The sequence below is a fragment of the Suncus etruscus genome, chromosome 1, assembly GCF_024139225.1.
Source record: "Suncus etruscus isolate mSunEtr1 chromosome 1, mSunEtr1.pri.cur, whole genome shotgun sequence".
NCBI classification, from domain to species: Eukaryota; Metazoa; Chordata; class Mammalia; order Eulipotyphla; family Soricidae; genus Suncus; species Suncus etruscus.
The window spans coordinates 163,107,431-163,121,070 of NC_064848.1; the positions used below are offsets into that span (position 1 = coordinate 163,107,431).

Below are 13,640 nucleotides of genomic sequence, written 5' to 3' on the forward strand. Positions count from 1 at the left end.
GTGCTAGGTACTTCTTAGCCTTGGAGTCTGGGGGAGTTGTCTCCTCAGCTTTTCTTCCAAGGAACAGTTATGTAGAAACAGGGTTTGGTTGATTGGTAAGTTGCTTATTGTTTTTTTTTTGTTTTGTTTTGTTTTTGGTTTTTGGGTCATACTTGGCAGCTCTCAGGGGTTACTCCTGGCTCTATGCTCAGAAATCGCTCCTGGCAGGCTCGGGGGACAATATGGGATGCCAGGATTCAAACCACTGACCTTCTGCATGTATGGCAAACACCTTACCTCCATACTATCTCTCCTGCCCTAAGTTGCTTGTTATTAGCCACATTTTACTCTAAAATTTCCTCTAAAATGCTCACAATCGTGGAACTTTTCCAGGAACTGTTTGGATACATATAAATAAAACCACTTCAGAGGAGTGAAAAGTAAAGTTTGTAAACGTTTCTTCAAAATTTTAATTTGAATATTTTTATAGCTATAGAAAAAGTACACAAGTTAAACAGAAAAGCCCGTCTATACTTCATCTATTATCATAAGCTGATAACATAGTTCATTTTCTTTCTTGAGCTTTTTATATATCTACACATATAAACACTCATATTAGATAACTTGTATATACCCTATGTATGTATAGACACGTATTTCTGCTGAATTACATGAGTCAGCTGTAGATATTGCATACTATATTTTTCTCCGTCAGAACATCCTACCAATATGAAATCATTATAATCTTACAATATTAGATAATATTTCCCATCATCTGTTTTACTTTATTTTGAAGACCACACCTGGCAGAGGTGACACTACACTCAGGGGTCATTCCTTGGTGGTATACCTTATCTCGTGCTGAAGAATAAACCCAGGTCAGCTCCTTGCAAGGCAAGTGCCCAGCCCCATCCTATTACTCCAGCCCCCTGGAGTGATTATTTTAATTATGTTTTTTATTTGAGCTGTGTAGCTCAAGATCCAGTCAAGAATTATGGATTACATTTGGTTGCTATGACCCTTACATTGAAGATTCTTTAGCCTAATTTATTTTTTATGAGGCCGGAGTGATAGCACAGCGGTAGGGAGTTTGCCTTGCACTCAGCCAACAAAGGATGAACCCCAGTTCGATTCCCAGCATCCCATATAGTTCCCTGAGCCTACCAGGAGCAACTTCTTTTTGTTTGTTTGTTTGTTTTTGTTTTGGGGCCACACCCGGTGATGCTCAGGGGTTACTCCTGGCTATGTGTTTAGAAATTGCTCCTGGCTTGGGAGACCATATGGGATGCTGGAGATTGAAACCAGCTCCATCCTGGGATAGCGCAACGCAAGTGCCCTACCACTGTGCTATCACTCTGGCCCTTCTTTTTTTTTTGTTTTGTTTTGAGGCCACACCCGGTGACACTCAGGAGTTACTCCTGGCTTGGGGGACCATGTGGGGCACCAGGGATTGAACCTAGGTCCATCCGGGCAGCCACGTGCAAGCAAACGCCCTACTGCTGTACTAATGCTCCAGCAAACCCCCCCCCAAAAAAAACCCAAAAATACAAAAATAGGGGCCAGAAAGATAGAACAGCAGTAGGGCATTATCTTGTATGCAGCTAATCCAGGATAGATGGTGGTTCGAATTCCGGCATCCCATATAGTCCCCAATGCCTGCCAGGAGTAACCCCTGAGCACCACCAGGTGTGACCCAAAAACAAACAAACAACAACAACAACAACAAAAAAATATATATATATAAAAGAATTTATCTTTCATGATCATGACACTTTTTAAGAGTCTAGTTCAGCTATTTTTCAGAAAGTCCCTAAGTTGGATTTGTCAAATTATATCTTTATGGTTAGATCCTGATTAAATTTTTAGTATTTTGGGAACTGGAGTGATAGTATAGAGCAGTAATCAGCAACCTGCGGCTCAGGAGCCACATGTGGCTCTTTACACTTTTAATCGGGCTCTTCTGTGAGCCAGGCAGCCGCTCCAGGAGTCAGGACTCTGCTCCTAGCCGCCTTTGTCAGTGCGCGCCCTGTGTGGCTCTCAAAATAAATTTCAGTCGTGGTTTTGTCGAGATTTGGCTCAGTTGAAAAAAAAGGTTGCCCATCACTGGTTTAGAAGGTAAGGCACTTGTCTTGCACACAGCCAACCCAGGTTCAATTTCCAGCATCTCATATGGTCTCCTGAGCACCATCAGAGGTAAATCCTGAATGTGAGCACTGTTGGGTGTGGCCCCAAAAGAAATAAAAATTTTTGTTTGGAAGCAGCATGCCACTTGTGTGATGCTGTAGGTGCCTTTACATAGCAATGCCTGTCCTTCAGAAGATATATCCCTAGGACTTAGGAATATATACCAGACCCTAGACCTCCAAGAAAGGGTAGCAGGAGGCCCAGTGAGACAGCAGGGAAGAGTCAAAGCTTCAATCTCTGCCAGCGTTGGCTGCCCACCATAGGGCACTCCTTCAGGGATACCAGGGTCAAAGTGACAACTTCTTCTCTTCCTTCCATTGGCACTAGGGGTGTCTTGTAGCCAGCACTCGCCTCAATGGGTCACCTGCTTTGGCCAGCACTTTCTGTGGATGCTGCTGCAAGAGAAACAAAGAGAGAACTGAGAAGTGACTGTGCCCATATAGTGAGAGCCAGAAAGATAATTGACAGGAAAGGTGAAAGCTAGTGGGCACAGAGAACCGGAGGAAAGCCAAGACTTGACACACAAGGCCAGAGTAAACCAAGCACCAGCAGATGCACTTCCCGAACAAGTGGGCTTCTAAGACTTTGTATTAGCTTTGGGAGTTTGGAAAGTTGAGAGTTTATAATGGTCAGATTGCAAAGACCTGGGGGTTTCTACCAATGGGGTTGCATGTGACCATCTGCTCGGTTTCCTTTTTTCTTCTTCTTCTGGGGTGGATAACTCTGAGATTATTCAGAGATTACTCAGTTTTGTGTTTAGGAGACTGGCTATGCAGTGCCTGTTCTCACACATCAGCCTCTCACATGCAAAACTGTGCTCCTGCCCATCAGGCTCTCTCCCTGGCCCTCAGTTTTCGCTCTCCTAAACACAAAACTTCTTGTCAGAAGTTTTAGCTCTAGCTTTAAAGGACTTTTCTCCTCCCTGCCTTTCTCCTCACCCAATCGCAAAGTTATCAGCAGATTGGGAAGGGACAGAGGAGCAGGAGAGGAGATCAGGGTGAGGACCCAGAGGGAAAAGGACACTAAAAATAGCCTTCCCTCTGAGGGGGTGTGGGCTGAACTGAACTCCCAGGCACTGCCCAGCTGGAGCACAGAGCTAAGAATAACAGTCAGTTTTCTCACGAGAAAAGAGAGCGAGGCTGCTGGACCCCTGGGCTGAGTAAAGACAAAATTCTTTAAGGGGAAAGCTTCCACAGAGATCTATGTGGATGGGTCAGCCCTGCATAGGTGGAACTCAGGCAGTGGGGGGGCACCTTCTGATCTTGCCTGTAGCGGCAGAAGAAAATGAATCAGGAGCCATGGTCTACACAGGGCACTCTTTTTATCCCAGCTGAAACATTAGGAAGCAGCCCCTTATCCCTCTGTCATTGGCTTGAAGCCCACACAGGCACATCCCACCCACCCCACCCCCCATGCGCACACATCTTACTGAGAAGATTGAGGGGTGTCAAGGGGCGGGAGAGGACATCCCGGAAACTCTCCAACCACTCGCGCTGCTCCTTCTCGCTGGGGCAGGTGAGGACAAATCTGCGCTCAGGAGTGATCACGGTGAGCCCAGCTTTCCAACGGTTCCCCCGGATGCCCTTGGGCAGGTCCTCGTGCACTTCATACCCCTGCTCCTTGCTCCCCAAGAATACCTGGCCCTGTTCAAAGGCATCCTGGAAAGAGAGGACACTTGGTCATTGCAATGGTGCTGGAACAAGAGGTACTGCCCAGGCCCTGCTTTCAAAAGAGGGGTCTAGGGAAAAGACTCTGCTAGGGATTTCTCCTAGGTGGGACCCCAAATTTATGAGACAAAAATGGTCAAATAAATCCTCCATGTCCTTTGCTCAAACAACACTTTATGTTTGTGGAGCACTTGCAGTGCCCAGAATTTCAGGGGGTCTCACGTGGAGTCATTCCATGCATTTTCATGGCTACCTTGGGGGAAGGCACTCTCGTGTCATTCATTTTCCAAAGGAGGAACGTGAGGCACAGAGAGCTCAGCCCTCTGCTGAGAAGTATCTGAGGAGCAGTATCTGAAGCCCAGAGAGCCCAGGTCCATGCCCCCCCCCCTATACTGAGCTTCATATTCACCCTACTCACAGGAGAGCCCTGGAGAGGTGGGCTCAGACATGACCATGGCCTGCTGGATGCACACTAGGATTCATGACCACAAGAGACAGAATGGATATGTGGGCTGTGATGACACAACAAGCAGAGGAGAGGGTATCTCCTGCCAGGCCTCTCGACCATAGCTATCCCATGATCCCTGAGCAGCAAGGTCACTTCACCCACACTGTCTGAGGGAGGGGCTGGCAATGTCTCTTACCAGTGGATGCTTGTAATAGACCAGCCTGCGCTCCTGGGGATCCAAGGCAAACCACCTTTTCTTGAAAGGTTCTCTCTGCTGCAAAATAAGGGCCTCTTATATTGGTCAGCCATGGTGGACAGCCTGGGAGCCAGTTCTGCTTTGCAGTCAGACACCCCAGTACTGCTCCTGGAAGGCTCTGCCTCACCCCCCCCCTTTCTTCCCCCCTGGCCTGCAGGTGCTGCCCTGGACTCGGAGAGACTCATTCCTCTTTCTCAGACTGAGACCAGAAGGCTCAGAAGAAGGAAGCGGGGGGGGGGGGGGGGAATCAGAAGTGGCTACTGCTCAGCAATGCTGACAATGCTGGACATAGCTGGATAGTAGCCGAGGTCAGGGAAAAGAAAGTTTTGGGGAACGGTCAGGAGAGGGCTGGAGGGAGAAAACAACATGTGCAGTTCTCTGCTGTCTTGCAAGCTCATGTGGTTTTCTTTCATGCTGATGCCTGAGACTTTCACTCTAGTTCTCCTGACCATCCTATCACGCATAGCTTACACACAGACACAAGCACATATGCATATACACATACATACACGCATGCAATCACACACACACTGGCTGAAGTGGTTTAGAGCTCTGTCTAGCAAACACATGGTCATGAGTCCAACCCCTGGTACTTCACGTGAGCTGAGTATGACCATGGCAGTCTACTATTATGATCCCTACCACTGAAGTGACTTTTAGCTACATTGCAGTCAAATGTGTATAAGCACCACATTAAGGTTGATTGAACCCAGATTCGCACCCCAACTAAAATGATGCACCAGCTCCACAGCAACCCCAAGCAAACACCATAGCTCATGTGCCTCAATATAGAGTGAGAGGGGCCAGAGCAATAACACAGTGGTAGGGCATTTGCTTTGCATGCGGTATACCCGAGGTCAATCCCTGACATTCCATGTAGTCCACCAAGCCTGCCAGGAGTAATCTCTGAGCACAGAGCAGAGCCAGGACTAATGCCTGAATGCTGCTAGATGTGGTCCAAAAACAAAACAAAAATAAAGAGTGAAAGCAAGAACTCAGGGAGCCTGGGGCTGGGAGGAACACCAGCGAGCACCATGGCCAAATAAAATAAAGAAGGAATGTGCTAGAATTCTGCTCTTCCTTTCCCTTCTTTTCCATTCTTCCCCTCCCTTCTTTTCTTCTTTCCCTCACCATCATTGCATTGTCTCCCACATCCTCCCCTGAGGCCTCACCCACCAGGCTGAGATGTCAGATTGCCCCATACCTAGCAACAAGAGCATTTTCCCCTACAGACTTTCTGGGGACCTCCTTGGGGGTCAGGGAAGCAACCTTGATGGCATCCTTGAATTGATGGAAACATGTTTTCAGTCTGTTTTTTGTTTGGGGACCACACCTGGCGGTGTTCAAGGGTTACTCCTGGCAGTGCACAGAGGACCATATGGGATGCTAGGAATTGAACCTGGGTCAAACAAATGCAAGGTGAGTGCCCTACCCATTGTAGTATCTGCTCTGGCCCCATGGATGAAAGCTTGTGCTTCCTCAGACCAATTCAAAATCCCTATCTCACTTGGCTTGGGAGAATACCAGTAGAGATCACGTAAAGGTTCTAGAAAGATCTACAGTCTCCCACAGTATCCTTTCCTTGTCCCTTCCTTCAAAGCACAGTCATTAGAGGCAGTGAAGAGATATGTCAATGGTGACATCTCTGAAGTCTACTGAGTAACACTCCAACCCATATACCTTGGCCCTTGAATCTCCCCAGAAAAATCACATATGGTGCTTACTTCCCTTCTCACCCACTGTTCCCCATTCCAGCCCCAATGCCTCCTGGACCAGGGCCCTCTATGTCCCCATAAGTGTAGTAGAAAGTACCTTTGGACCAGTCTTTTCCATAAAGCCTTGTTTGAGATAGTTCCAGGTGATGAGAGGCACGAGCTGGAGGAAAGAGGCACAAGTTGATCCCTGACTCACAACCCAGGAGTTCAAAGCTTCCCGCTAAACTGGGTCCCCACAAAGAGGAAGTGTGGAATGCGGAAGGATGTGCACACAGGGTCGTGGGGTTATATGTGAAGTACAGTGTGGATGCAACATTCATATTTCAACAGAACCAGACAAGGGCAACCCAGATGTGTTTGCACTTTGCCCGTGTGATCCTTTTGAGGTTAGAGTTCAGCATGAGGATACCTTCAGGAGCTTCAGAAGGGGAACACAGGCAAGGCTCCCCAGAGACCCTCCTGCATATAGGGGCAGGTCTGCGGGTTTCCTGTCACAACAGGCTGTCCTTGTTTTTTTGTTTGTTTTTGTTTTGGGTTTTTTTTTGGGTCACACCCGGCGCCATTCAGGGGTTACTCCTGACTCTGTGCTCAGAAGTCGCTCCTGGCAGGCTTGGGGGACCATAGGGATCCTGGGATTTGAATCAGAGTTTGTCCTGTGTTGGCCACATGCCAGGCTAGTGCCTTACCACTGTGCTATTGCTCTGGCCCCACACAGGCTGTTCTTGTTTGATTTTTGTTGTTCTGGAAATGGAACCGATAGATCTCATGCATAATAGGCAAATGCTTTGCTGCCAAGGTATATCCTGAACCCTGGGTATAATAATGCTGGACCTGGAGTGGGGTAGGCATCACAGAGTCTGTCTAAAGGAAACAAGCTCATGAGTTGGAGTAATAGTATAGTGGGTAGGCACTAGCCTTGCATGCAGACAGCCCAAGTTTGATCCTGGGCATCCCATATAGTTCCCCCGAGCAGCATTAGAAGTAATTCCTGAGTGCAGAGCCAAATATGACCCCCAAATTAATTAATTAATTAATTGTAAAAATAAAGAAAACAAACTTGGGGCTGGGCGGTGGCGCTAGAGGTAAGGTGCCTGCTTTGCCTGCGCTAGCCTTGGACGGACCGCGGTTCGATCCCCTGGCGTCCCATATGGTCCCCCAAGCCAGGAGCAACTTCTGAGTGCACCTGAGTAACCCTGAGCGCCACCGGGTGTGGCCCAAAAACCAAAACTAACTCAACAAACAAAAAAAAATAAACTCAGAGCTAATAGTAATAGTGGAAGAGATTTGGGGCACTTGCCTGTATACAACTGACCTGGGTTCAATCCTGGCAAATATAGTCTCCACAAGCCCTTCCAGAATCAGCCCTGAATACAGAGGCAGGGAGTAATCCCTGAGCCTTAGGACGAAGGGAAGAGGGAGGGAAGGAAGGAAGGAACGGAAGGTAGGAGTAGGAAGGGAAGGAAGGAAGTGAAGAAGGAAGGAAGGAAGGAAGGAAGGGAGGGAGGGAGGGAGGGAGGGAGGGAGGGAGGGAGGGAGGGAGGGAGGGAGGGAGGGAGGGAGGGAGACAATGAACTAGGCTGGATTGTCTCAGGCATATCACTGTCCAGATAAAACAATGTGAGGTGCCATGTAGGACACAGGTAGTACTTCTACCGCCAAGTCCTGAGGTTGGAGTCTAAATAGGCCAGAGACTGCAATTAGGACCCTGGCCAGGAGCCTTATCACTGGCCAGGATTCTGACATGAGACCAAGTGCTGAGGACAGGGCTGCCAGAAGTCTCTGGCGAGAAATTGGGAAAGGTGTGTTCTACTTCCAGTCCTATTTTAACAGTGATCCCTTAGTGAACACCCCAATTCTTTGGGCCTGCATCCGTCCTATGGGTCAAATGATCACCAGAAGCTGTTCTAGCTCAACATCCTTAGCTCAGAGAAGATTTCAGGGGGCGGTGCCATCTCATATCTTCCAAGGGGTTTCCTGGTAAGACCAGAGCTTCAAATAATAGCTACTCCTTCATAGAGAGGCACATTCTCCAGAGCCCTAGGACTCAGAGCAAAGGCCATGGGAACTGAGGCCTGGGCAACAAGTATGGGAAGGTGAAAAGGAAAAATAATATAGACCTTTCTGTAAAATACCTGGTATAGGCTCTGATTCTTTTATCTGGGAAAAAAAAAATATCACATTATGGTCCAATGTGATAATTTAGCCGGTAAGGCATTTGCCTTGCACACGGTTGACCCAAGTTAGATCCCTGGCATCCAATATGGTCCCCCAAGCCTGCCACGAGCGATTTCTGAGGGCAGAACCAGGAGTAAACCTAAGCATTGCCAGGTGTGGCTCAGAAACAAACAAACAAAAGTTCTGAACTACTCAAGAGTCTAAATATGAGTTAGGCAAGACTATTCACAGCCCAGGGAAATCATAAGAAAGAAAAGCCCATAGGCAGGCAGAGAATTTAGTGTTGTAGAACTGTTCCCTGATGCTATTTCTTTCCTTGTGCCACACCTGGTTGTGCTCAGGGATTACTTCTAACATGCTCCGGAGATCATATGTGGGCTAGGGATCAAACCCAGGTCAACCACTTGAAAGGCAAGTGCTTTCCTCACTCTACTATTGTCCAGATCAGCTCCTTGAGGCTTTTAATAGCCCTGGAAAGCAGGACTGGTCCCCAGGACTAGTCCACAACAGTGGAACAAACAGATAAGGAAACCTATTCTATAATGCCTCAGAGTCCACACATTTCTCATAGAACAAACACCACCATCCCACTGGACCCCTCAATTTTCTGCCTTCTGCTTTATTATTTTATAATTTATTAATTTTCAATTATCTATTTATGTTTATGGTGACAAGGATAGAACCTAGAACCTCAGACACAGGAACATGCACACTCTAATTCAGCGATAACTCTCTGGCCTGGTTTCTGATTCCTGAAAGTCTGAGCTAGACCTTAGGCAATTGCCCAGAATGTCACATTATTTATATTATTTACATTAAACAGCTGTGGGGGTGGGAGAAGGAAGAAAGTCAGAGGAGAGAGGAAAGGGAGGAGGAGCCTGGAGGTGGTACCATAGTGACTGGAGGGAGGAGTCACGAGGACACTGAGGACATTGGCCAAAGACCAAACTTGTTCTCTCTTCTGCTGGGGTCAGCAAAGTTAGAAAGCAGCACAGATAAATCAGGCAGAGGATCTGCACTTTGTCCTCCTCCTCTGGGAGCTCTCCCCTCTCTCCCCCACTTTCCTGCTTCCCCAGTGCTGGGCAGTGCTGATTCTGTAGCCCCAAGGGCCCTGACCCAGCCAGGCTTGACAGGAACTGCTCCAAGAGAGTGGTCCTTGGGCCCGAAGTGGAACTTGCTCCCCAAATTTAGCTCCTTGATCATTTTTCAAATGTTCTAGAGGAGCCAGAGTGATCATCCAGTGGGTAGGGCATTTGTCTTACATGACGCTGACTCAGGTTCAATCCCAGCACTCTATATGGTCCCCTGAGCCCTGCCAGAAGTAATCCCTGAACATCTCTAGGTGTGGCCCAATCTCCCCCCAATACCTCCCCCCAAAAAGTGCTCTAGATTTCAAATCTTCCAAACCTTGGAATGACACAGCAATTAGGGTTTCAAGGAGTGCCTAATGATTTGGAAGAACATGCCAGGATTCATAGTGTCTTGCCACCCCCATCATGTAGAATATTCTCTTAGAGCAGAGCTTAGGCCATTATCTTTTAGAACTGGGAGTGCCCCTGCTAAGGATCCCTTCCAACTACCACCCAGGAGCATGTTTAATGAGACACTCAGGAGGTGATATAGAGCCAGGAATAAGCCTTGGGCACTGCCAGATATGGCCCAAAAACCAAAAAGAAAAAGAGAAACAGGGGGCCAGAGAGATAGCACAGTGGTAGGGCATTTGCCTTGCATGTCGTCAGGACGGATGGTGATTTGATTCCTGGCATTTCATATGGTCCCCCAAGCCTGCCAGGAAAGATTTCTGAGCGCAAAGCCAGGAGTAACCCCTGAGTGCCACTGGGTGTGACCCAAAAACCAAAAATAAATGCAAGAAAGAAGGAAAGAAAGAAAGAAAGAAAGGAAGGAAGGAAGGAAGGAAGGAAGGAAGGAAGGAAGGAAGGAAGGAAGGAAGGAAGGAAGGAAGGAAGGAAGGAAGGAAGGAAGGAAGGAAGGAAGGAAGGAAGAAGAGAAGGAGGAAGGAAGGAAGGAAGATAGAAAGAAAAGAAAAGAAAAGAAAAGAAAAGAAAAGAAAAGAAAAGAAAAGAAAAGAAAAGAGAGAAACAATAACAACAGGAGGGAGGCCTGGTTCAGAGCCTCTCCATATTGGGATATCAGGCATCAGAGACTCTGGAAGGAGAAGGCCTGTGAGAAGAGGCCAGCCTAGTGCTGGGAGGATCCCTTGCCCTTTGTTGTTTTATTTTTGTTTGTTTGGATTTTTTGTTTTGTTTTGTTGCCATCCCTGGTAGTACTCAGGGATAACTCCTGACTCTACTCAGGAATCACTCCTGGCAGTGCTCAGGGGGTTGAATTTATATAGGATGTCTGGGATCGAATCTATGTCAGCTGCATGCAAGGCAAACACCTTCCTCACTGTGCTATCACTCCAGCCCTGATCCCTTGCTCTTTAAGGAAGCTCTACCATGCCAGCTCCTAGAAGAAAATCTTTCTTTTCCCTCTTAGGTATCCAGCCCCAACTCTCAAGATCAGTCTTGCAAACCAGCCTGGTCTAATCTGAGTGTCTTAGAGGTCAGTACTCAGGGAGAGGAGAACAGGAGAGGGAGGAGGAGACTCTCTGAGTTTGGTATTTCTGAGTCTATAACTCACCTCAGACTCAGGGAGCTCAGGAAAAGCCCCCTTCAGGTACTGCAGACGAGCTGCACGGAAGGCATTGAACCAGTCCACTATCTCCTGTGGAGAGAAGGTGGGAAACAAACAGACAGGATGTGACCACAGGACGCTAGTGGTTCCATGGGTCTAGATGCATGCGACCCCCCTATATACACACATGGATAGTTTAGATCTGGGGGTGTTTGATCAGCCCAAATCCTTCTTCTTTGAGAACTGCTCCACCAGCTCTTAACTTCCCAACACCCACCCACAATGGCAGCCATGTCTTCCGTTTTTCCCTGGCCACAGAATCTAAATTCAGGTCATTTCTCTTTCCCATGAATTTGGCACTGGGAGACTCAAAAACCTTCTTTGCACTACTGTGGTGATTGGGAAATTCCTATGAATATAGTTTCAAAGAAATGAAACTTAAATGCCCTTTTGCAAGCCTAGTGTTCCTAGCAGAGTTCTCAGCAAGCTTGTCCTGGGAGCTAAAACTTCCTGGGTCTCAGAAACTAAAGGAACAAAGTCATTCTTTTTTTTTGGTTTTTCTTTTTTTTTTGGGGGGGGGGTCACACCCGGCAGCGCTCAGGGTTTGCTCCTAGCTCTACACTCAGAAATCGCTCTTGGCAGGCTCAGGGGACCATATGAAATGCCAGGATTCGAACCACCAACCTTCTGCATGCAATGCAAACACCTTTCCTCTATGCTATCTCTCCACCCCCCCTTTTCTGTTTTTTTGGGTCACACCTGGCAGCGCTCAGGGGTTACTCCTAGCTCTGTGTTCAGAAGTCGCTCCTGGCAGGCATGGGGGACCATACGGGATGCCGGGATTAGAACCACCATCTGTCCTGAATCAGCTGTGTGCAAACACCCTACCACTGTGCTATCTCTATGGCCCCAACAATGTCATTCTAAGATAGATCAGTACCAGCCTTCACCTAAGAAAGTCTCTTTGAGGGCCAGCGAGATAGCATGGAGGTAAGGTGTTTGCCTTCCATGCAGAAGGAGAGTAGTTCGAATCCCAGCATCCCATATGGTCCCCTGTGCCAGCCAGGGGCAGTTTTTGAGCATAGAGCCAGGAGTAACCCCTGAGCGCTGCCTGGTGTGACCCAAAAACCAAAAAAAAAAAAAAAAATAGTCTCTGAAATAAACAGAAAAACCTGGGGCCAAATCTAGCCTACATACAAATTTGTTTGGGTCCTGAAGTTTGATTTGTTAATATCAATTCCACACACATACTTTCTTATTTGCCTTATGGTCGACCCCTGCCATGTTTCTCTGCAGAACCCCTTCAAGCCCAGCTAACAGAGAAGTTGGGCACTAAATAGAAGAGCACGCCAAGCTGGGCAGTGACTACACCTGCTAGAGGCTGCAGCCACTATAGCAAAGTGGGGAGATGGGGGCAACCAGAGACACCCCCCCCAAATCTGGTGGCCTCCACACCCGCATACTATATATGATCCAAACTCTACTAAAATTAGGGGAACCCTGGACAAAGGGTCCACAGGATATTTTATGCCAGTGTGGAGAATGCTCCCTAAATTTAGAAAAACAAGTGTAAGACTTTCTTGAGCCCCCAGTATTCCAGAACAATGAGCTCCTATAAGAGTATACTTGTGAGCCAGAAAGATAGCACAGCAGTAGGACATTTGTCTTGCACGTAGCTGAATCAGAATGGATGGTGGTTCGAATCCCAGCAACCCACATAGTTCCCTGTGTCCACCAAAAGCGAGTAACCATAACCCCTGAGCACTGCTGGGTGTGACCCGAAAAAAACAAAAAACAAAAACAAAAAACAAAAAAGAGTATACTTGTGTGCTCTCTCTTTTTTTTTTTTTTTTTTTTTTTTTTGGTTTTTGGGCCACACCCGGCGGTGCTCAGGGATTACTCCTGGCTGTCTGCTCAGAAATAGCTCCTGGCAGGCACGGGGGACCATATGGGACACCGGGATTCGAACCAACCACCTTTGGTCCTGGATCGACTGCTTGCAAGGCAAACGCCGCTGTGCTATCTCTCCGGGCCCTTGTGTGCTCTCTTTTATATATATATAATATATATATATATATATATATATATATATATATATATATATATATATATATATATATATATATATGTGAGAGAACTCAAGCATAAACATGTGCCACATATGTATACCCATGACATTATGAACACCATCATATACATCACACATACCATACACACCAGTGTTCGATTCTAATCTCTCAAGAGGCCCAAACAGAATTCTTTTTCTTTTTTTTTTTCCCTTTGGTTTTTGGGCCACACCCAGCGATGCTCAGGGGTTACTCCTGGCTATCTGCTCAGAAATAGCTCCTGGCAGGCACGGGGGACCATATGGGACGTTGGGATTCGAACCAACCACCTTTGGTCCTGGATCGACTGCTTGCAAGGCAAATGCCGCTGTGCTATCTCTCTGGGCCCCCATACAGAATTCTTATTCGTTTTTTTTTTTGGTTTTAGGGCCACACTGAGCAGCACTCAGGGGTTACTACTGGCACTGTGTTCAGAAATTACTCCTGTCAGGATCAGGAAACCATATGGGCTGC

General features: G+C 47.3%; 1 protein-coding gene across 3 annotated transcripts in view; it reads right to left on the reverse strand.

Annotated features, from left to right (window-relative positions):
- Positions 1-2,099: 2,099 nt before the first annotated feature.
- The window catches only part of ADAP2 (ArfGAP with dual PH domains 2), a 38,176-nt gene continuing 26,635 nt past the window's right edge, over positions 2,100-13,640 (reverse strand). For 2 of the 3 annotated variants that reach the window (XM_049772292.1, XM_049772277.1), the window contains 5 exons: positions 11,068-11,151; positions 6,347-6,409; positions 4,475-4,552; positions 3,593-3,821; positions 2,100-2,558 (listed from right to left, as the gene is read on the reverse strand). In XM_049772292.1, coding sequence (XP_049628249.1) covers positions 2,524-2,558; positions 3,593-3,821; positions 4,475-4,552; positions 6,347-6,409; positions 11,068-11,151 — 489 coding nt within the window. In that variant the 3' untranslated portion in view covers positions 2,100-2,523. The remainder of the gene's footprint in view (positions 2,559-3,592; positions 3,822-4,474; positions 4,553-6,346; positions 6,410-11,067; positions 11,152-13,640) is intronic. The other variant, XM_049772285.1, reaches the window with a different exon arrangement.